Source organism: Gavia stellata, chromosome 13 (assembly GCF_030936135.1).
Source record: "Gavia stellata isolate bGavSte3 chromosome 13, bGavSte3.hap2, whole genome shotgun sequence".
Taxonomy (NCBI): Eukaryota; Metazoa; Chordata; class Aves; order Gaviiformes; family Gaviidae; genus Gavia; species Gavia stellata.
Genome location: NC_082606.1, coordinates 13,898,999 through 13,924,219, shown reverse-complemented (window position 1 = coordinate 13,924,219; position 25,221 = coordinate 13,898,999). Strand labels below are relative to the sequence as shown.

Here is a 25,221-nt window from a genome sequence, read left to right as displayed (position 1 = left end):
CATTAAGACTCGGAATTGTAAGGCTCTCCAAAAGGATCTAATAAACCTACCTAAAGAGCAGATAAAACTGTTGAAAAATGCAAAGTAGGACATGCTGGAAAGAAGTAATTTGGAGGTTTTGTAAATGCTGTCAGGTCTTAGAATGAAATTGTAAGCATTCAACAAAAAGGCCCAGTTATCACAAAACTGGATGAACTCACCAGTATGGCATATATGAACAATGGATTAACTTGCTTTCATTAGGAGAGAGTAAATGCTGTATTTATCTGTTTGTCATCAAGTATATGCTAAAAGTTGTCCGACTCTTGCTCAGTGCAAAACAGCATTAAAGGGAGGAGACTAAAATGCTAGAAAGCAAAAGAGTGGAATAGAGTAATATTTAAAGTATAGTTAATGCTATCAAAAGTCAAGTGAGGCAGTGTATCCCTTCTGGTGATCTTAAGACATCTACAAAAGGATTTAAGCAAAGAATGAAGAATGAAAATTGGAGAATCAAAATACACAATTCTAGAAATCATTGGAAGCAGGGGAAGGCTTTGGTAGGAGGATCATCCACAGGACCACCTCAATTAGTGAAGAGCTTAGTAAGATATGACATGAACAAATGTAGGGATTAGCACAGAGGAGTCAAGCCAAGTCCTTTGGTTTATTCTGTTTCACATTTTAAAGCAACATGTTTTAAAACCAGTATATTAAAAAGCTTTTTTCTGTGTAATGCATAATTAAGGAATGTTGTATAAATACGGTACCATTCATGCTGAGAAGTTGGCCTTGAAAAAGAATGTAACTTAAAAAAACCAAACTATATTAGATGGCAAACTTTTATAGAATCAAATTTTTCAAAGACAAATACATTGTGGCATGAAGAAATAACCAATAAATGTTAAAAAGAAGTTTACTATTCAGGCAGGTCTTTTCATAATTGTTAATTGCAGGGGTTCTTGATCCTAGTGACTGTTTCAGTGGAAAGGCACTGTTTCATTGGGCTGGATCAGTGGTACGATCTGGTATTGGTGATGTCTTTCTGGGTCTGCCATATGCACTATAAATACTAGCATTTTGTAGTGGCCAGTGCTCACTTAATTTCATTGCTATTTTAGCTACAGAAGGAAAGTAATGCAGTGAACAGTTAGGTGAAAATTAGTGCTGAAGCAGGGGTGCAAATGCAGATAGTATTAAATAAACTTCTTATTTTTGTTGGGTTCTTTTTGTCTAATTGCACTAGAGGGGATGTAAATAGCAAGATAGGGATCAACGTTTGAACTCTGTTTAAACTGTTAGTGGAAAACAGCTTTGGACACTTTATAGCTCAGTATTATCTGCTTTGGGCCACCTTACAACATCGGCCTACCTGTAAATACTGAACAAGAGATTTGGGTTTCTCTATTGCTTAGATGGGAACTGGACCTGACCTCCCATGGATCTTAAGAAACTTTATCAAGTATTTTATGGCTTTAGCAGGCCTATTTGTAGTTTGACTGGTTCAAAACCTACGCTGCAGCATACTAAGTTTAAAGCTATTTTCATCTTCATGTGCAAATGTTTGTTGAATTTTAAAAACTATTGGGCTTGCAAGTTGTTTGAAACCCACAACTATGTTTGTGTCTTGCTGACAGGACCTCAGTTCTCCTTGTTTTCGAGGTCTGTTTCCTCTTCCCCCCCCTACCTCCCCAAAATCTTGTGTCACTTCAGTCCTGGACAGCAGTTCCTACTCCTGTTGGCTTTTCTTCCTGAAAGGTGACCCAGTGCCCATCTGTATGATTATGGGGCTGACCATTACTTCACATCTCTTCTGAGAGGTAAAATGTTTAATCCACACATCTCTCCAAGGCAGTAAGTGAGCAGAGCATTAAATTAGCGCTAAGATTTTTGCCAGCACTGATTTAAGTAAGAGGGACATAGTGTATTATGTGTTTGGAATTTAGGCCAAGCAAGCTGGACACGCAGGTTAACACTGTTTTGCAGCTAATTCTGGTAGAAGTGTGAAGCAGGCAGCGTGCAGTTGGGGAAGTTAACGTGCCTATTTGCATAGAGAACACAGCAGTAAAGGCCAAACCTACTCGTAAAGTTTAGTCGGTGCTTGATTAGTTTCTTGATATTCTTTTTAGAATGTTTTTTTTTTCTTTTTGAAGTCAAATACCAAAATTCAGGTCATGATTGAAATTTAAAAGTTAGGAGAAATCTTTTCCTGGGGATTGTATTGTACTTTTGTGCTGTATCACACTGGCTCAATTATAGTGATTTGCTAGGATTAATACACATTTTTTAAGCATCCTAGATAATAAGATCAGGTGAGAGCAGCAGCTTTTTGTTTATAGTCAGTTCCACGTATTGGAGCCCTTCTCAAAACTACGAATACTCCTGTTTTTGGTTAAGTAGTTTTAGCACTTCACAATCTGCGCTACATCCCCGTACGTTCGTGCTGCTCTGAACACACAGGCTGAGACACGGAGAAGAAGAAACAGGCTGGGGCAGGTGGGAGGAGAAAGCGGCTTTCCTTGGGCTGTGTTCTTACGCCGTGATTCTAGGTATTTACATTATGACTTACATGGAGTCCAGACCTGGGGACCCCTCTCCTTTGCCCTTAGCACTGTCCCTGAGAACACAGTAAGATGCCATGGTTTCCTCAAGAAGCTTACAACTCAAATAGATTTAAAAAAAAAAAAAAAATCAGAAGCAAGGAAATAGAAATCAGAATTGAAATAACTTGCCCAAGGTCAAATATCAACTCAGTGGCAGAGCCTCAAATGAAGCCCAAAGACCTCTGGCTCAAGCCTGGTGCCCTGTCCCAGTGCCTGTTTCTTCCCACAAGAAGCTGGTTTTCCATTAGATGTTACCGCTGGAAGAAGAGTTATGGGAGTCACCCTCTGGTTCCATTTTGGTCATTCTTCAAGACACATCTTGGTAACTGTTCTGTACAAGCAAGCTTGAACTATGAATCAGCTGAAATTACTGAAAACTCTGTTAATGTGCCAGTATTTCTTTAAAAGTTGACCTGTAGATACAAACTGTGCCTTGCACATGTCACGTTATGCTAGAGATCATTGGATTTTACTAAAAGGTGCAAGGATAGTAAAGTGCTGAAAAATTGCTAATCAGGAATAGTGAATAGTTTAAAAAGAGCAAGGCATGAATATGTTCCCATAAAATATTCATTGAAAAAGCTCGAATAATGAAAATAATGCTTAAAAGACTGTTAGTAGATAATTAATTAAGAAAAAAGTAAATTGGTCTTAAATTGTTTGCTATGGATAGTTAGCCCATTTAATAAGAATTATCATCTTCCAGGCAAATGGCAGATAGCTAGTAAATAGGTTTTCCCTGGGAACTGGCTAGAGGGGAGAGCAGCTCTCCACACATCTAAGTTTTAGTCACTTATCATTTTGAAGTCGTTTCAGAGCTTCTGGCAGTTTATGTAATCTTAAGCCACTCTTCCCACTTTTGTTGCAGAATTCTCAATTGGGCAGAGTCCTTTTTAGTTACATCGCTGCTTATTTCATTAAGAAGGAAATATAATTTTAATAACAAGGGGTGCCTTTGGCTTTGAGTTATCATCATGAGAGAGCAGTTAGGTTTTGTCCTCATCGCAGAACGTATGCTTTTAAAACACTGCTGTTAAGAATCACCTCAAATAGCATGATGTTGGCCGTGACTTCTCAAGCACTTTTTACGACAGCTTGCAAGACCGCTGATAATCTGTGCGTAACTGTCCTGGGTGCCCAAGAGAGGAGTGCCCCAGCATGTTGCAGGGGGCAGAGGTGGCACTGGAGCCCCCATGTAGAGCTCTGCTGGGGAAGGACCAAGCTGCCATCAGTGGTTGACTCTTCTCACACTTCAGTGTTTTTTGGCAGAAGTATCTGGCAGACAGTACTATGAAACTAAATCCCCCTCTCTCTTTTTCGGTGTTGTTCAGTAGCTCAGGGGGAGAAATAAGGTATAGGGTGGAGAAACCTAGGGATTTAGGCAAAGCGTATGCTTCATGTCATGCTCTATGGGCCAAGATTCTGGTATCCCATTGGCTTTATCCTGGCCTGGCTCCAGCTGCTGCTGTGGAGTTAACATTAACTGTACTCCATTATTTAGTAAAACGTACATTAGGTTCTCTCCTTAAGCACTGTGCATCTATCTAGCAAATAGTAAATAGTACTAGAAGATGACAGCAAATTAACCAACAATAATAATACGTTAGCTGTCTTCTCCCTACAGCCGTCTTATTTCCTGCTGCCTTTCCTATGGGATTACAGGTATTTATCTGGTCAAATATTGTCCTGGTATGTTCCTACAAGGATTCCCACTGAGTTCAATGTGACTTGCTCATGTCTATTTCTGGGCGTAGTACAGTGTATGCCTGGGTTAGGAGAGTGCCAAGAAATTATCTACAGGAGGCAAAAGTAGAGTAGAGAGGAGGAGAGAAATGTTTTGTTCAGGGTTTTGTTTTGTTTTTTAAATAGGTGAGAAATTACTGTGACAAAAATCCTGCTCTAACTCATGAATGCAACCCAACACCTGAATAACTGAAACCAGATTTTGCCCCAATTACTGGAAAGTAATTCTTCTCCTGTCTTTATGACCTGTATTTCTCTTAATAGGAAGCTTCAACTTCATAAAAAGAAATAAAATTCAGCCCTAACTCAAAAGTAAGTTGATAGGGGGAAATGTTTTAACTTTAAAAAATACACACCCCACTCAGTGAACCTTTGAGACCTGCAAATGTTTAAAAAGGAAAAAAAACCACAGCAGCTGCAATTTGAAAAACAGCACTCTGATGCTAAAAATAAGTAATTTTAATCATAAGTACCTCATAGCTTATTTGCAGATAGTTGTACACTCTGAGAAGAAAAAAAAAAACACACCCGTAATAGGCCTTAGGTCAGCTGCATTGATTTAATGCATTACTTAGGCTGCCAGAGCAGAGGTAGAATCTCCTCGCACTGCATTAGGAGCGCCTCAAGCCTCCGTGACTCCTTTTGATCAAATCTCTGTGAAAGATGAGTGTCATGCCCTCTTCAAGCCAGCTGTGAGGGGACTGCCCTGCGACTGGAGGAGCACGCTGGAGCACACCACTCCGGGGCAGCGAGGTGAGAGCTGGCTGCAGAGGTGAGAGGCAGACACAACTTCGTACTGTAGGTCTGGAGAACACCAAGGGGGAGGATCTTATTTCACTCCCCTGTGCACAGCCTGAGCATACATCAGACCTTGAGGTGCTCAGAGTCAGACAAGAGTAAAGAGGCGTGTGATGGTTCTGCCTTAGTACTTGTACAGGCAGGAGTGTTTCCAGTACTTCTTTGTACAACTCACTGAGGGAATGGGAAACTGTTTTATAGCTCTGGAAACATAAGCACAGTAAGAATGTCTGAGGTAAGGAAAGTTCTTTGCAGTTCTATATGAATGTGTATTTTTACTGTGCAACTTTTACTTGTGGTTATGCACTGTAGAGATATAAAAAATCTTGTAATGGTGTTGTTTTGGGTAATGAACAATGGAGATGAGAGCTGTAGGGAGCTCTTTTCTTAATTTTCTTAATTACAAAAAGATACTGTGAAAGTAGAAGACTAGTTTATGTAAAAAAATCCTGGTTTTCCTTCTGCTGTGCACTGTAAACAACTGTATGACTTTTCTGTTCTACAGTAAGTAATGCAGAATTGCAGGCTGATTATAATAAGCAGAGCCATCACTTGTGTAATTGTTTTCCAATTGAAGTAGTAGCACGTAAATCATAAATACTTGACAATGTTTGATTGTAGAAGTCCTCAATATATATTAATATCAATAAAATCTGTGATTTGTGACTCAGATGTGTTCTGAGTCAAGTGCTTTAAGCAGATACATTATCATTATCGTGACGTATAAATGCACTGGAGAGCAGACAACAATGTAATTTCACTACGAAGTTCTTTAGAAATTACCACTAAAGTGGAGTCTAACATATGCCCTTTATATACAATTTATTGTTGGCTATTTAGCATCCAGGAAATAAGGCCAGTAATTCTTAGGATCAGACTGTTTGTATTTGGGGGGGGGGCAGGGGGGAGAATGAGCATGTGTTGGGGGGGGGGGGTGGTCTGTTTTTTTTTAAATATCTTCTGCTAATTAGGAGGTTAAATGCATCAGAATACAAGACCCTTATTTAATTTATTTTGATTTTTTTTTTATCACATAGAAAAATAAACATGGTTTAATTGTCAGCTTATACATAATGAGGTTTTGCTAGATGTGTTTAAGATACAGCATTTTACTTTCTGGTTTATTAATTGGCCAAATAATTCCAGTCCTCTGTGTAACGAATCCTTGGTTTAAAAATGAGGAGAGGGCAGATCGCTAACCCAGGGGAGGGCTACTGATATACACAGGCTGTGGTTTATCCTTCTGTAAAATCCTATGGATAAAAAGTGACACTATTTTTTTTCCCTTTTTCTTTTTTTTTTTTTTTTTTTTTTTAATATGTTTTTCAGTTTGAATAACCTGGGAGCCACGCAGCACTGATATTTTGGGGATGTGGGAGGAAGAAAATGAAATGAACTGGTTTTGTTTTAATTTAAAACAAACTGTTGTTTGAAAGGCATTTAGCAGTCAATTTTCACATCTGATCTGAAGTTAGAGTTTATTGTGCTCATTTAGTTGAGATTGTTGTTCAAGCGATTTCTATATAAATTTTTGTAATTCATGTAACTACTTGGCTTCTTGAACCTCTGGAGCTGATTGTTTGTCTTATCTTTTGGTGAGCTAACTCTGCGTTATGTTGCAAAACCTTGAGGCATGTTGTGTTTCTTCGTGTTCCTGCAGTCTGCAAGTGAAGTCAGCTTCATTAGTTTCATGATGGCACATCAGTGCATGGCTGGTGTTGCCGCTTCCTTCAAGCTACTCCCGGAGCATGATCTGGGCTGCCTTGGTTTGGATAAGCTTGTAAGGATTTGTCAGCCAGATGTGACAAGATTGTCAAGAGGCAAGTAAAGAAGGAGATCTGATATTAATCAGTGCATAGCTTGGAGCCAAACTTTCTCAAATGCAGTGTAGTAACATGTTCTTCTCATTTACTGCTTCTCTTTGTGGCTATAGAACTGCCACTGTCTGAGTTTGACGGTTAAAAGGGATGCCAGCTAATAGTCTTTAATTGTAAGGATACAATTCTAGGTGGGAAAAGATCATATGCTTCTATTTTTAACATTCTTTTTGAAAATACAGTTCTGTTTACTGCAGTTTGCTGAAAAATATGCAAGTATTACGTTAGACAAGAGTCTCTGTTTCTGTACTTTGGTTTTAAAATACTGAAATTGTGGCTTAGCTCTCAGTGCTAAAGGAGTGGGAGGTGGGGAGCCTCACTCCACTTCAGGTCATGGTGCAAAGTAGGACTAGCATTATTTTTAACTACTAACAACAGTGCATGTTGGTTTTTCTTTGTTCTAGTGATTAGAACAATATACACTGAAGAATACCTTTCTAATTTCTTGTTTTGCAGAAAAGGGAAAAAATACGGACTTTCAAAGAACGTATCATGTATATCCCATTAGATCTATTTACCATTATGTGTATAAAGCTAATAAGTTTTCTTTAAAATTGGTGTAATCGTGCATTTCTGTTTGAATTAAACTCTGGAGTTTTTAGTAGTTTGCAGCTTAATCAGGCTTTTATTTTAACAATAGGTGAACGTGTAAAAAGTAACTAATCGTATGTTATGGGAAATACATTTTTGTTATACATAATATATGGATTTTTGCTTGATTGATTTTTAAAAAAGTATTTGTTCTGTTTATTCTTTGAACTACCGAACCATCTACAACCTATTCAGAACCATAAAAATAATGGTCTTTGCAAACATACCCAAACCTGCAAGAGAGCTAAATCTTCACAGAAACAGGAAAAATTGTTACAAATGTTGGGCCACTTCATGGGCTTTACTATAGCCAAGATTAAGTTCTGCCTACTTAGGCTGCAACAAGGTTTGGCTTTTTGATACCGAATGTCTTACTTCCAGCTTCTGTGCCTGTTCATGATAATGTTAAAAAATCTGTTCATACAACATTGAGCATGTCATTCCATTTCCAATCAAACAAGCCAGTGATTTATTTTGTTTTCAGTAATGAAGTCTTCAGTATGATAATATTAAATACACCTCTGATAAGAACAGAAATGTTCTCATTTTATTTTAGATTACAGTTTTTGCTACATATACATGTTTTAAAAGCACTTTTTGTATGATTTGGCATTTAGTAAACATTTTTCATGCAGATTTGAGCTAAAATCTTGAATTCATTATTCCAGCAAAACATCCAACAAATGCAGGGGAAAAAACCTATTGTTTTGGCCCTCTGGGTCATCTCTTGCCCTTCCTGGCTTCAGTGGTGCAGGAACTCTTACAGTTCCTATGTCCTGGGCAGCCAGCAGTTTTTGTCCTAGCAGATGCTATAGATGAAGTTTTACAGCATCATCGCCTTTCTTCTTTTTAGTTTTTATTTCTTATTATTTTGTTGCTAATTGCTATCTAAAAGATCTGCTTAGGGACTGAAATGTCAATATTCAGACTCAAAAAGTATTATTGAGGGAATGAGGAAAAGTGACAATTTCTAATAGACTTCAGTCATTTTAGAATAAAGAACAATGATATTTTCATTCCACACTTTAAAACCACGGTAGGACTGTTTCTTTAAACAAAGGGGGGGGGGGGGGGGGTAGCAAAATGCAAACTTTTGACTTCAAATTTCAAATATAGCTGATTGTCAGTGAGAAATGGGTATTTTTTCATTTGAAAGTAAGTGATGTCTGAAGCCCCTTAAAAATTTCCTTGCCTGTGTTCAATAAAAAGGAATGCTAAGTTTTAAATTGTGAAATTACCAATGGAGCTACGCTGTTGCATAAAATATTGCATAACTGTAGCACCATAGATAGTATCATGTGTATGTGTACAAATACTGTTTGGGTTTAAAATTTATGAAATTGCATTAAGTGAAATAGTGTAACGCTAAATATTTCAGAGAGCTGTTATTTTTCTTTTATTTTTTAATCTATGTCTTTGCTTTGTAATAGGAAAAAAAGGAAAAAATCATGCATATTTTATGGCTTTGAGACTTAAGCAGTGGTGTGAGGAGCTGAAAAAGTTAGGATTGTCTTTGAAACATTAACGCACCCACGCTGCGCACATATAACACTTTATAAACTAGGTAAAGAGTTAAAGACATATTTTAAAGGGCTTGCAGTTGATTTGTGCTAATATTCTTCATTTCTCTGATACTTGTGTATTTGTGTTTATAACACTTATTTCTTGCAAACGTAGGGCTTGGAGTTTAATTAAATTTCAGTTCATGGACAGGTCTGTAGTTTCAGCATTTAACGTGGTACGCATAGCATGTCAATATGGATAAATAGTATGTGCACAATTTATTTGCTAGATTAAATAGCATCTAGTGTTTTATCATAAGAAATTTCACACCATTTCTATCCAGTGACTTATCTTTACCCCTAAAGCCTGAGCAGTTTTTCTCATTGGTATGCAGCAATCTATTACTCATTTTTGAAATGCACTAGTAAGAACGATTTTTCTTGTGAATTTATTAAAAAGGGAAGTTACTTCAATATCTTGTGATAGACACTGCTTAATACTCAGAAAAATGTTTCTGACCTATATAGGCTAGGGCAGGTATGCCATGGGAACTGTAGCATTGTAGTCTGCTTCAGAATCAAAAGTAAATAACCACTATAAGATAATGATAATGTGGTATTTTTCATTCCTCAATTTGTGTTTTTTGTTTTCTTTTCCAAACCAAACAGTAAAGGACGATCTAAATACGTTCCTGAGTTTGGCCAAGCTGTCTGTCAGCACACACCTGTTGTTAACAAGTGAGATTAATTGCAGCGTGAACCAATATCTACAAGCACATTGCTGAACAGCAAAATTAAGTTTTACTGTCCACTGCTTTTTGTTTAAAGAGTAGCAGTCTGAGTGTGTCTGCTCTCACACACACACACACAGACATACACACACGCATTCTTTTCTCTTTACAATTATTTTGACAGTGCCATTAACAAGAGTTGCCCTAAGGGGCCCTTTAGGGTAAGTGACATGCATGCGGAGTGATTTTCATCCCCCAAGTTATGCTGTGATTAAAGTTTGGCCTTGTAGTATGCTGCCTTTCTCAGGAACGGCTCCCTTCTGCTTCCTCGCCCAGCTGCGTTGCCCAAGACTGCTCAGAGCTCCTCTCCGTTAGCTGCAAAAGCTGCTGCTGAGCCCGAATTGGCTGTAGGGTTGTGAGTCTATTTAGTTTAGTCTCTTATCTCAGCTCCTCGCTCTCAGGACTGTTGTCAGTTAGAAAAACTTGTTAACGAAGTGGCGACGTGGACTCGTGGCCCATAATTCAGTAGCCAGCTAAAACTGTCGTTTAAATCCACAAGCATGGTTGATTTGACAGGGTGGTGCCATCGTGTGAAGGTATTGCCTAACTTCGATTCCATCTTACTGAGCTTTTGCGTTCCCCGCCGCCCCCCCCCCCCCCCCCCCCTTCGCTTTTTGGCTGGTTTTGAGGATGTTTTAGTCAATTAGTACAAGGACAATTAAACATTTTCAGCTCAAGGTGCTCAACTGCACCCACACGAGAGAGATTTGATCGAATTCTAGGCCAAAATTGGCTTTGTTCAGCCCCACTGAGGGAGAGGGTAATGGGATAATACAATGTGCTGCAGGATCTGGGTTGTAAACACTCTGCTTACGTGTATTCTCAGGCTGTGGCTGTTTAAAAGGAGGTCAGGTTTTGGTATCTGACCCCAAATAAACAATATGAATATATACATGAGGATCCAGATAATTAATGGGATATGTTCTGTGGTCTTATCTAGAAAATGTATTCAACTTGTGGCCTTTGTGTTTTTTTAGGAGTAAAAATCATAACATAATTTCCCCACAGAGAAGGGATAAGTGGGAGTTGAGTGGTATTAGCACCAGCCAAAATTTTTGGCGCAATAGGTATTAAGTTCATCTCCTAAATCCATGTTTGGCCTCTGAAACAAAAGCTTTATGTCTGGGTTTTTCAAAGGTTCTTGCACCTCCTGAGCTTGGTAGGAACATACATAGTCAGTGTGTATGAAAACCAGCCCAGTTATTGAGGAGCCATTGTGGATTTAGGAACCAAGTTGTGACTGTAACTTCATGTTTAGTGGTACTGTAAAAGGCAAGCTGTGGCCCATCTCCATCTTTCCCATCTCTCTCCTAGTTGGTCTCTTAAGCCGTAAGTCTTAAGACAAGACTTTTGCTAACTTATTTTACTAATAAGCAGTTTGTCAAATGAATCATCTGGGGCTAGCATTTTAAGCATGTCTGTAATGGAGAAGGTTGGAGCTATTTGGTCAGTGCTGTTTACTCTGTCACATCCATGTGCAACTTTACTCAACTTAATTAAAAGCTCAAAATACGGAAGATACCAGGCTGTTTTCTGGGTACAACAAGCTGTAAGGCTTGTTTGCTTCTCATGAAAGATGTTTGTTGTTACTTACTATGTTTATTAAATAACCGTATTAATGGCAGCTGTTACTTTGTAAGAAACATTTTTTGTGAGATAAGACTGTGGAAATAGTGTGTGCAGCATTCAGTCTGATATAATTAGAATTCTTACAAGGACCTTTTCCTTGTTTTAATAATTGTATATAATTATTTATTTTAGTCTTAAGTATTTTTAAACTTTAGTATACTAACAGCAGAACTTGCAACGACCAAATGTACTTGAGTAGGCATAAATGTACGTGAATGGAAATCCCTTTGTTTCAAGAGCTAAGGTTGTTAAAGGCAGGCAGTGCATGTATACTATGGGTGGTGTGTAACTTAGCAGTACAGCTTTGACCTCAGCCATAACTGAGAACCTTAAACATGTGACAGAAGAAAGCACCACAGTACTGAGATGAACATGTGCAAGTTGTAGCATGGGCCAAGTCTACTTTGTGCAGAGTAACTCTCAAACTGGCCTTGCCGTCAGATCTGTACATAAGTGCATTTCAGTGCACTGTTGCTTGGTGAGTGTCTCCCTTTGTCCCATTCCCTATGTGTCCACCCAGTTCTACTTACAGGCAGCGAAGGGTTTCCATATTCTGTCCATCCTCCACACAACCTGTTTCCTCTTTGAAGTAAGCGTGTCAGGAGGAAGAAAATGGCCCAAACCTTTCCCTGAAGATGCTGCAGGGGCCCTCCTAATGTTCTCTACAGGCAGATGGGATTCATAGCCTTACTAAACTTGGAATACATTGAAACTTTCAAGGAACAGTAGAGATATAAGATGCTTAATCTAAACTCTAACAGATACAATATCAACATGCAGGTTAGGCTTAATTGTTGGGCTATGTCTTCAACAAGTACATCTGGAGCAGCCCAACACCTTTTGCGATTGTACTTGGAATATATTTTAGTTCCAATAAACTGCAGGGAGCTCGACAAAGTATGAAAAACTGAAGTCTGTGTTTAGGAAGAACACGCACAAGGGCTAAACATGTACTATAGAGTGGACAGGGTGGATACAAATATGTGTGGGATAGCTGAAGAAAACAAGTATTATTACTGTGATACAGATAGGCACAGCTGGGTTGTGATCCAGTGAAAGTAAGGTGGACAAAATGTAAATTGAGAACTTGTTTTAAATCATGACAAAACTGACAGACGGTATTATTTATCAGTGGAATATATCCCTAGGGGAAGTGGCAAAAGTTGCCTGACAAAAAATGGACAAAGCAAAACTTTTTCTCATTGTATGATGTGGAAAAGTACGGCATTGACGGAGATGCTTAAAATAAGGGGTTTTTTTAAAATTGTCTCTGCTTTCAGTGGTTGTTCAAAGGATTCAAATGCAGAAGTAATCAAATGTAACTGGGTGATGAAAAAGGAAGACTTATTTAAACTTTGCAACCACAAGAAACCCAGTGGATAACAGTAAAAACAGGAAAGAAAACAAATTGGACAGGAAGGCAACTTCCCAGTCTTGTATAGTTAGTGTTTTCTTTACTGAAAGATGCACAAAGATCACATAGATTTGGATTTGGCCTTTGATTTAGCTGTGGACTGTACTTTTAATTTAAGAGATGGTAAATGTGTCCATCCCTTTACTTCCCTCGCAAATCTTTTACAAGGTGCAAGCAAGAAAATATTTCCTAATAACCAGCCATACGTCCCATGGTTGATTTTATTTCTACAAACCAAAAAGAGAGCTTGATTTCTGTGGATTATTCTTAATTTGTGAGAAGATTGTTACCTGTATTCTAGGAAGCAAAAAGGCTTTCATGTTTTAGCTGATTGACAGACAAGAAAAATTCCTAATGCTTTTCAAATTGATCTTCTTCCCCCACTATAAATCTTGCCTTTTCCTTCACAAGTGTTCTTACTGTGGAGCCATTGCAAGTCTATTCTGCAGAAACGGAACACATCCCAGTTCTTTCCTATAGGAGTGTGCTCACTGGAGCACGTATCTTGGAGGGTTACATATATTCGGTGGGATTACTTTTTCTGGGAAATGAAGGTGAGATGGTTATAGGAGATATGGCTTGTTGCTAGAAGTCATCAATAAGGGTCATGAAAAGCAGTATCTGTTATGTCTCACCTGATGAAAGTTTCTCTCGCATGTTTCTTTCATGTAACTCCTATTTCTTCTTCAAACTTGCATTTTAAACTGATAGGAATTTCTAATCCCTGCTTGCAAAAGATGTTCCTGTAACATAGCATCAATGACACCATTTTGTCAGTAATCCACACAGCAGAGCAGCAAAGCTCTTGTGCTGTTCATGCGATGGGCAGTAGCTTCAAAAAAAGCAGTTTCTAAAGTGAGGGAAGGGTTTTTCTCTGATGCCAGAAACAAGTGAGTGTGCTGACCTGTGCATTACTGGTGCTAAATACTACCAGGGTAATCTGGGACTTGCTCTTCCATTTTACTGGTGTCTGCACTCGCAGCTCTCACTGCATGCAGAGAGCCAGACTGGCTTTCTAGCCTGAGCAGCAATCTCTAACTCGGTCCTGACAGGGTCTTCAATATTTATTTACTTCTTATTTCCCAAGCCGAAGTGCTGTCAAACCAGAATCCACTTAACACTGAATGAGATTTGATACAGTTATACTGCCCCTCTTCTCTTGCTGCATTTTTTTAAACCTGCTGTTAGTATGTTGCAAGTAAGCAGAGGTCCCAAAAGGCTTCAAGGGAGAGTGTAAATGATCTCAAACTTGCTTTGTGAAGCAAAGCCTGATTACACACCCAGAATCAGCATGAACTTATCCTGTTAGCCTGTGCTTTTCTTTAGCTGTGAAGGCTGGAAGTGGGTTGCAAAGAATTGTTCAGTAACTTTCGAAGCATAATCGAAGCCACATCAATATCTGGCAAAAAAGATGTCAGTAGTCATGACTATCAGGCAACAAATATTAAGATTTCCTTTTCAGTGATTAGTAGCTAGATGTTTTTCAGTGGCCAGTTTAATAGTTAATCTGTCTCTTGTGTAATGAGGAATCATTTGTATTAAAAATCCGACGTTCAGATTCCCACAGTCATGCTGGTAAAACCACAGAAAACTTTCATCAGAATTTTCAACTCTATTTCTAAAAAAATGAAGAAAGTGTTGCTGATAATGGATTTGGAAAGATCCGTTTGTGATGGAGAGAGTGACTGGAAAGCAATAACAAGATCCTTGATGATAGCATGAGATTTATTTTTTTAAACATCTGCCTTATGTTTCTGGAAAATGAAACTAAATAATAGACCTGAATGAAAGGATTGCACTTAAAAAAATGTCCCCTTTAATTTCCATCTACATTTCCAATCCTTTAATTACGATTTCGAAGCTTTACATGTATGCAATATAGAAAGCTATTCCTTTGTTCTGTAGAATGAAATTGTGTGTACGTTCCACTTGTTGGGAAAATAAAGCTCATTAAAAGACTTCATATAATTATAGTACCTTAGAATAGGTATATTAAAGATAGGATTAACAGGCAAAAGACAGGAGTATTAATCTCATGAAGTTTTGCTAAGTTTCTCTTCATTAAACTCTGATATAAGTTAATTTGGGAGATAGTCAAAGTGCATCTTTTACAAGTGCCTTTTTAAGTTGAACAATGAATGAAGATCTAAAATTGTGACTTGGTGATTATTTTAAAAGTTAATTTCACCATGTTATATATTCTCTGTGACTATATCAACGCAAATGTTGCTAGAAAAGTTTTAGGAGACACACTCTGACAAGCACAAATGAAGGGAAATGCTATCAACCTGAAAATCACACTTGTTTCTTCTCAGGGATTCTTAAAAGTAATTTTTTAAGTCAGCAACAGATCCCTGATTTGAGGGTTTACCTTTGATATGTAAGCAGTATGCATGCTAACTACATCTAAGACTGGTGTCCAGAAGCAGTAATGTATTGACTTGAGAGGGGATCAATTCCATATTTAGAATAGAAGGGGAACTCTACTCCCTCTCTAATAGCTGCTTTCATATATGTAAACCAAAATGTCCTTCTTTTACTTTTTCTGATTTTTGCATGTGCAGTCTTTTACACATATACAGGAAGACAAAATAAATACATGTACCATATAGAAGAAGGATCTTACACAAAGCTATAAAATGCAAAATTTTGTGCTTTCTTGTCTAAGTACACAAATTAAGATGAAAAAATAGTTCTAAAGGTCAGTGGTTTGTGGAATGTGTCCAAAGGAAAAGGAATGAAAAAAATTTTGAAATCTCAATTAACTTATCCTCATGACAGCTTTTTTCATTGTGCATATTTCTGTTACTTCTTGCGGAAAAAGGAAGTACTCTTTTGTGATTTTGTCTGGAGGGACTGCAAAAGACGCATTCATGGAATGCACTGTAGCTTACCGAACCTAGTAGTATTGCCTATGGAAGGGGTTCAGTCTTTGCAAGTCACAGAATATTATGTATGTACAGAGGTAGAAAACTTGAACTGCATTATTGTTTGATGTCTTGTGATAGAAATGAATCATCAGCCAGCTACACCTTTTTTCCCAACCTTTCCGTAATAAATTTATGGCTTTTTATTGTTACATGAAAGTATTTTAGCATCTAAGTGAAAATATATCCTCCATTAAAGTGGAGCAATTCACACTGCGTAGGGTATTGATGTGTATTTTACGACTTTATGGGGAGCACAGAGCTTTTCTCAAGAATTCAGTATTTTGCAATGGTTCCTTTAAAAGATTAAAGGCAAAGTGATTCAGAGATTTCAATAGCCCTGTTGCCACTTGTTCTGATCCTTCAAATAGAGATGAATCTCAGCATCAAGTCACTGCAGTTAGGAGATGTGCATGTAAGCTAACTCCTTGATAAGCCAGCAACTGAGATTTTAAAATCTCATTCCAAATCCAGTCATGTAAAGCACTAGGCATCCAAATGTCCTGCACATGCTTGTTTGTATTAGACTGTTGTAAGTAGTGTCGTATTCTGCTCTGAGTCAGTCAAATTCTTCAAGCCTAAAGAAATGCCCTTTTCAAACCCCAGTGAAATTACCTTTCTCTCGTCCTTTTAATTATAAACATTTTCTGCGTCCATCTGTCTTAGCCTGATTGTCCAAAAGCCTGCTTCTTTGTGTGTTTTCCAGAAGTCCCAATGTGGGGATGCTTGGATAGAAAAGACATTACTTTTTTCTTCAAGTCTTGTCTTGCTTTTCTATGGGTATTAATAAGTAGTGGAAGTCCCCATTTTGCCTAAGACCCTAGGAGCAGGAGTAGCAGCCAGTAGTGAGCATAACTTTGCCTTATTTCATATTTGCCTCTCGGTACTTTAAAATGTAAAACATTTTGTTTTAAAAACAGAAAAATGCAGACATGTTACAATTGCATAATCTAACTTTTTTTTTTTATTCCGGTGCAGACTTTCTGCACGTTAATTTCTTCACTTTCCATCCCTTAATAAATATTCTATTTATGCAGGAACTATTCTCAGTATCAGATCTAAGCAATACAGAATCCTACAAATGCTTTGCTTTATAGCAATCCCTGTGGAGCTTTAACTAGGACCTCAGTTGTCTGTCTGCCTTCTGCAGCAGATGGGCACATACAGAAGAAAGCATATATTCCAGGAAGCAAGTTTGTATTACCCTGTTGATTAGGAATATCTGAATACTAATTTGATTTGCATTATAGATGACCTTGGTGAGAGTAAAGTGATGCACAAATTGAACTGTGCAACTGGTTGCTATCTGTTTGTGTGCTCTATTTTGCCTATTATCTTTCAGGCATTTCCCTTATAAAATGTGACTGCTATAGTCTTTGAGGAGTTGGAGTACTTTTTGGTGAGCTTTGTTACTGAGAAGCGTTAGTGAACTCCTGTATCTTTGACAGGATACATATATTCTATGTGGATACTGCTATATGTAAGGGATGGCATCTATGCAGAGCTAACTAGTCTTGCATAACTCAGGTTTTACCTGGATTATTTATATTGCACATTGATAGTTATGTGCTGGTATGTTAACTCTGTCTTCATATAGATTTTATGGGTGTATTGTATACGTATAATCTGCACACACTAGATGGTACTTATATATTACCTATCATCCTTTCTATTGATTTCCAGGCTATCCGGTGCACTCTTGTGAACTGTAGTTGTCAGTGTTTCAAACCTGGGAAAATAAATCAGCGGCAATGTGACCAATGCCGGCATGGATGGGTAGCACATGGTAATATTTGTTCTTACGATCTTTATAAAAGCTTTCAGGGTCCTCCTCACTATAGCACGCTTTTTGTGTCATCCCTCACCCCCCCACACCCCAATATTAGTTACATTCAATTTTATCTATCTCTTGTGACTCAAGTTTATTAACGTTTTGTTATTTTTATTTTCAGCCCTGAGCAAATTAAGGATTCCCAACCTCTATCCATCAAGCCAGGTAGAAATAGTTCAATCCAATGTTGTCTTTGATATCAGTAGCCTCATGTTGTATGGAACCCAAGCCATTCCTGTGCGCCTTAAAATTCTGCTAGATCGGCTTTTCAGTGTTCTGAAGCAGGAAGAGGTGATACAGATTCTCCATGCTCTGGATTGGACACTACAGGATTATATACGTGGATATGTGCTACAGGTATTTAGAGGGGCTTTTTTAATATAAATGTGATAGCTAAGTAGCATTTCATAATGTTTTCTAGCTTAATCTTATCAGTGGTTCACAATGCATTAACAGTGTGGTAAATCTGAAAGGCAGTAACAGACTTGTACAAGCTTAGCACCAGAAAAGAAAGGGTGGATTTTTGGTTACTGCTCTCTTTTTAGTCACACTTAACTGAAATCTTCCTATTTTGCTCAAATCTATCAATAAAGGTAAGCCAAGATAAAAAGTTACTGGGAATGTATCAAAGTAAAGGCTTCAGAATTTGCTCTAGTATTATTCAAACAGTGAGTTTACTTTTATACAGCAGAATAATATATTGACAAATAAACTTGCCATCCTTTTAAACACCAGGGACAGTATTTATCTCTGGTGTAGTGCTACTGACCTTACTGGAGCTACATCAGGGATGAATTTGGCCCTATGTGCTTACACTAATGTTAGTCCTTGCTACTGTGGAAGTTACCTTTTATGTAAAGTAACATTATGATCTTACATTATGACACGAATCAATATTTAATGGTCTTGATAATCTTGCTTTTTAGTGTTAGGATTAAAAATATGGAATCAATTACCTTGAACCTCTATCTACCACATGAAAAATTTATAATGTTACGTTCTTCATCATCTTAGAAACTCTTACATGCACTGTGAAAAATCTCAGTAGGCCATCAAATACATGTTCTGTGATAAAATATTTATTGTAGTTATTGGGAAAAGTTAGGCATCGCTAGAGTTTGAAAGAACTCCAACACTCTAGTGTAATTACAGCTGTGCTCTGTGAACACTGGCGATAGATCAATACAGGTTCATTTGTTCTCTGATCTTAGTTGCTTGGAAGATTATTAAACTTGCAATGAAAGAATACTTGTCTTAAATGAGGAGCTAAATCTTGGTCTGATTGCTCCATCTCTGCTGTCTGTACTTAGATGATACTAACTGTTGTTCAAATGGCATGTCTTAATTTTTCTGGAAAAAAATAGTTTATTGGAAAGTATTACTATCAGTTCAGAAAAAAATAATATCACCAATGTGGTAAAATTTGGAAGAAAGTATCACAGAATTGGCATTAATCTCTCATTAAATAGAATGATTTTATCATTTCGCTAGAGAAGAATTTTTAGTTCCTGAAAAAAATAGGGATTCAGGGGGAGGAGTTTTTTGTTTGCCTTAATTAATGTCTGACTCATTTAAATATTTTTGGCTTTAGGATGCTTCAGGAAAGGTGCTGGATCACTGGAGCATAATGACCACTGAAGAAGAATTGGCTACTTTGCAGCAGTTTCTTCGTTTTGGAGAAACTAAGTCCATTGTAGAGTTAATGGCAATTCAAGAGAAAGAAGGGCAATCAATTATAATACCACCACCAACTGCCAATTTGGATATTAGGGCATTCATTGAGAGCTGCAATCAACACAGTCCTAATTTTTCTGCTTCCTTGGACAAAATGAGTCCCACCAACATTCATCCCTTTGAGAATATCGTAAATAACATGGCTTTCATGCTGCCATTTCAGTTTTTCAGTCCAGTGCCTCCACCTTTGATAGGTTCACCACCAGAAAGACATTTGATTGAGCAAGGTCAAGACCATAGCAATGAAACTAAACAAGATGTTCAGATACCATTTTCTGAAAGCAGCTTCTTAACTTCTAGTTCTGCACCATTTCAAGTTGAAAATGAGAGGAGCATAAATGGTCCAGATGTCACTACTAAAACAGAAGATGATGCCCTTTTAAGTGATTCCAGTTCACATAATACAGCAGCAAAGCTTGAAATGACATCACTGTCTCCAGAAAACAAAATGAAATCTATTGAAAAAAATGGCGCTGGGCCAAGGAAAGGGCGTGTTTTCTGCACTGCATGTGAAAAGACATTTTATGACAAAGGTACTTTGAAAATACATTACAATGCTGTTCATCTGAAGATAAAGCACAAATGCACAATTGAGGGCTGCAATATGGTATTTAGCTCTTTGCGTAGTCGAAATCGTCATAGTGCAAATCCTAACCCCAGACTCCATATGCCAATGAATAGAAATAACAGGGATAAAGATCTAAGAAATGGTTTGACCATTGCTGGACCTGGAGATAGTAAAAGGACAGAATTTACAATTTTAACTCCAGATAGCAGAACTATTACCAGCTATGCCAGCTCTTGTACAGATTCAAAGGGTCAGGCTGGATTTCCCAGTATTGGACAGAATGGTGTCCTCTTTCCAAACCTGAAGACAGTACAGCCTGTTCTTCCTTTTTATCGCAGTCCAGTCACACCAGCTGAGCTTGCTAATACTCCAGGTACTCTTCCTTCTCTGCCTCTTGTTTCTTCCTCAATACCAGAGCAGCTTGTTTCAAATGAATTGCCATTTGACATGCTACCCAAGAAGAAATCTCGTAAATCGAGTATGCCTATTAAAATAGAGAAAGAAGCTGTTGAGACACCTAATGAAAGTAGTGATGTTGCCAGTTCTGAAGATGATACACGTCTGCAAGTGGTAAGCGATGGAGAGCTTGAGACCTGTGAGCATAAGATAGAGAAGCGGGTGACCGACAGGGTGGAAAAGCACCCCCATTCAGGTAATTCATGGAAATCTGTCTCTGGGGTAGAGGGCCCAAAGTATTTTGAATCTGTCTTTGCGCCAAATAACAAATACATCAAGGATATCTCTGAGAATGAATTGCATCACTGTGAGAAAGCGGTTAAACCAGAAGAAAACCAACCATTAAAAATAGTTTCCCATGAGATCATATATGAAGATCCAAAACACCACCACAATGATGTTATAAAACCAATGACTGAACCCCCCATGTATATTAAAGAGCAGTCAAAGCGCAGGATTCCTAAAAATGACTGCCCTGAATTGCAACACCACTTGCTGACCGGGGGCTTTTTCAGCACTTTGTCAAACAGGGGTGCTGCCATTCCTTGTTTTGAAGACTCTAAAGATATGGATCATGTCAGTCAACATGCACTAGGGATTCAGAAGGAAGAAAGCCGCTTTCATTGTGACATCTGTAAGAAGACTTTTAAAAACCCTTACAGTGTAAAAATGCATTTTAAAAATGTACATCTCAAAGAAATGCATATTTGCACAGTTGAGGGCTGTAATGCTGCTTTCCCTTCTCGTAGAAGTCGAGACAGGTAAGAAAATTATGAACAAAATTGTACTTATTTTGCCATCACAATGGAGCCTAATTTGAAATTAAAATGAGTGTTTGAGGAATGGAGCCTGCAAGATTTTCTGTGTATCCTTATATAACAGGTACGATAACTTATCAGAACATTCATGAAATGAAAATCCATTGAAAGAAACATTTCCTTTCCACTAGACTACAAGATATTAAATAAAGCCATGAAAATTTCATAACTGATAAAGACTGCAATAGGTGAAAGAATACTTTAGAACATAAAGGGAAAGCCACAAGGGTATGAATTCAGCAATTTTCCAGTAGATGCATGTGTGGACTTACATGTTTAATATGTACTTTCATGTGTATTTTAATGTATACAGTGTTCTTTAATGAAAAAGCAATGAGATCAATTCAGGAAATCTTCACCTGCCCTTGTCCTTGCTTTACTCAAGGATTTTGAACAGACTGGTGGGAAAAAGCCTGTAAGAAAAGCAAGATTACTCTATGTCAGTACAAAATTAACGTTATGCAGTGCTAGTTGAATTAACACTATCTGGTGTGTATCCACATTGGTAGTGCTTTTATGTGAGACTGTATACTAATTCCTGAACTATATCATGACCTTGATTCAGTTTACTGTTAGCTGCAGTATTACGTTACTGTAAATCACTTTATTTCAGTCTATTATGCACATAGGCTGAGAAACAAGAACTGAAGCTTTATTGTTGACCATCAGTTATGTATCTGAATTCATAAGTGATAGATAACAAACCTGTTAAAGTGTGACTAAGTGTTTTAAGTTTTCTAACTCTCCTATAATAGTGTTACAGCAGCTTTTGGCTACAGGAGGCATGCCTGGATAGTAGTTCAGAGTGACACAAGGTTTAGATTGTCTGTAATCTGCTAGGAGTACTGGAGCCAGCTGATGCAGTCCAGAGAGAGGATGAGCCAGTCTCTGAGGACTGGCCGCTGCATCTGAGATGCACAGATTCATCTGCTGCTGGCAGGGCTTCATACCCTGATCTGCTGCCTTCATCTTCCCAGATGTGAATTCCTCTCCACTGTAATTGTGATATGGGCCACAGGAAAGAAGGCCAGCACTAAGATTTGCATTCACATGCCACGAATTCCTTCCCACACCAATATATTCAGTTAAGTTTTAACATAGATGCTTTTATTTTAAAAAAAAAAAAATTAAAAAAGCAACTCACAATAAAGTTCACAAGCTTTGTGCAAAAGAGTAGTTATTTGGGACAACTTTGCAGAAGTTTCTAGACTTTAATGTTGAGTGCTGTGACTGCAAGTGCAAAATATTTCTGTGCTGTTTGAACAGTTCATGGTTTGGATTAAACCATGATGGCAAGGGGAAAAAAGAATGTTTTCTCTGTCTTGGAATAAACTGAATCTTCTAGCCAGTGCCTGAAGTTCCCAGTGAGCTCATTGATAGTATTGAATGAGCATCAGTGATTTGGTATGTTTTGGTGGTTTTAAACTGAATCCAGAGATGCCCATTCAAAAACTGCAAGTTGCATAAAATGCAATATTCCTTTCTTCAGGGAAATTCCTGTCCAGGAAAAGCTCTGTACTGATGTGTACAGCTGCATCCTGGCACATGGTTACAGTACTTGAGAGCATCAATATTTTTTGCAGACTCAGGTATAACTTCTTTCCTGCTTTGTGCATTGGGAAAGAATCTTCTTTCTTCCCCTCCTCAGTCCATTCTCTGATTTCAGTTCAGTATACAGGTTTTTAGTCTGTCCCCCAACTCTTTTAGGCCCAGCACTAGATCTACTGGAGCAGACAGCTATCCACAATGCAGGAGAGAATCCGAAACATTGATTTCTGTAGAGTTATTTCTGATATATGCCACTGCAAGCAAGTTCAGATACCCAGTCACATGTGTAAATCATCTGTGTGCACTCCCAGTGTGGCAGCTGGTCAAATTAGAAGCATACAGTTCATGCATGCTACTAAATATTGATTTTTTTTTTTTTTTCTTTGTTAATGATCATTATGAAACAGCTGTTAAGTGAGGCAAAACACTTTCTTTCTAAGCTTGTCTTTGTTCTTCTAGACATAGTTCAAACCTAAATCTTCATCATAAGCTTCTGACTAAAGATACACTGGAATTCAACAACCATTTCAATGCAACATACCTCTTGAAAGACATGGCTAAGGAGTTTTGTCAAGATGTCTCTTTAAAACAACATGTTGGACATACTTCTGTAATCTTCAAAGGAATGAACAGAACAGGCAGCTTGGTTTTTCCAATGAGCAAAATTAGAGAACCCTGTTCTGAGAGTTACGGATACGATCCATTGAACGATGGAGCTGTTCTGGATTTAAGCACTACTTCCAGCATTAAATCTGAGAGCAGTGCTCATTCTTCTTGGGATTCTGATGGAGGAAGTGAAATATGCACCATGCCCTTGGACGATAGTGATGAAAGCTGTGAAGGACCCAGCCTGATGCCCAATGATGAACTCTACCAAGACTGTACTTTAATTGAGAAGGCTAATCAAAACTTTACAAATTTACCTTCCAGTTTGCCAATAACTTGTCATATATGTCAAAAAACTTACAGTAATAAAGGAACTTTCAGGGCTCATTATAAAACTGTGCATCTCCGCCAGCTCCACAAATGTAAAGTCCCAGGTTGCAACACAATGTTTTCATCTGTTCGCAGTCGGAACAGGCACAGTCAAAACCCTAATCTGCACAAAAGTCTGGCTGGGTCACCAACTAGCCTCCAGTAAGATCATGCTGATCTTAATTTATTTCTGCTAAGAATTAATCATTTCAATTCAGGAATGTGTTAATGTTAGTTTTATTTAAACTCATTTGACTTCTAGCCCACTCAACAACCACGGTCAAATTCTTTTCTCCTGTGTGTGCTCTCCAGCAGTTTCATTTAGCAAAGCTTGGTGCTGTAGGTTTTGTGCAATTGTTTAGTTGGATGTTAAATAGCTAAAGCTTCTCTAAGGAAAAGGAAGCATCTTAGAAATGGGGGGAATATGGAGTCGTTAACTAAAGTATTTCTGATACCTGTGAAGTATTACTTGCCAACATCTTGTAAACCATCATCCCTTGTGTTTACATGTTAAATGAGTTGTTGTGTCATGTAAGAAATGAGTAACGATTGTGGGGTGAGTGTCCTCTGCTTGGGTTGAGAGTTTTGGGGCTGCCATTTCGTTCCTGAGACCATAGTCTGAAGGTGACTTGCAGTATTAGTTGAATGTGGTATTTGCAGTTTACTATATCCCAAAATCCAAAAGAGAAAATACAAATTTGGGAAGACTTTGCATACAGTCCAAATCTTCTGAAAATCCTGCAGTCCTTACTCTTGAAGTTGGCATTTCACTTGAATAAAGATTGCAGTATTTTGGCTTTCTTAGAATTTAATATCATTTGCTTTGCAAAAGGAGGGGCTACCTAACTTGGCAGCATTGCCTGAATAAATCTGAGACATTCTGATAAATTGTAGTGATAGAAAGAATGAAAAGGTTAAGCTAAAATTTCTAAACCACAGCAAATGCATCCCTAAAAGAGAGGGAGAAAGTAAACCCTTTAATTTAAAATGCACTTTTTGAGTTCCACTTCCAGGAAGAGAAAAGTTTTTGTTAAAAATAGGGAAAAAAAAAAAAGGAGAAAAAAAACCCCAAACCAAATATCCAAACTGTTTTAAGAGTTTGAAGGTGCAGTCCTAAGCCTTTAAGAGACAGAGATAAAATGGATGCAGTAGATATCTTTCATGATTCAGCAGTTGCTGGTTCTCTTACCGGTGGGCTAAAAAACATGTTAATCTTTGTAACAATAGAAGAATGGTTATTCTCATTCACACCTCTTTTTTATGACAACATTGTTCAATATCTGATAAAATGTTTAATATCTTTGTACTTGTCCCTGTAATTAACAGTATTCTGCATTATGTTCTATGCACTTAAGAAGACTTGTCTGCAATTGTATTTAAAAAACACTTTAATATTTAATTTGTAGTCACATCATACAAATGCTGTGTGTGTAGTTG

General features: G+C 37.8%; 1 protein-coding gene across 1 annotated transcript in view; it reads left to right on the top strand.

Moving 5' to 3' along the window:
- Positions 1-23,950, top strand: part of BNC1 (basonuclin zinc finger protein 1) — a 75,448-nt gene extending 51,498 nt beyond the window's left edge. The window contains exons 2-5 of the mRNA XM_059824126.1: positions 17,807-18,042; positions 19,277-21,077; positions 21,159-21,204; positions 23,269-23,950. Of these exons, the coding sequence (XP_059680109.1) occupies positions 17,807-18,042; positions 19,277-21,077; positions 21,159-21,204; positions 23,269-23,950 (2,765 nt within the window). The remainder of the gene's footprint in view (positions 1-17,806; positions 18,043-19,276; positions 21,078-21,158; positions 21,205-23,268) is intronic.
- Positions 23,951-25,221: the final 1,271 nt, after the last annotated feature.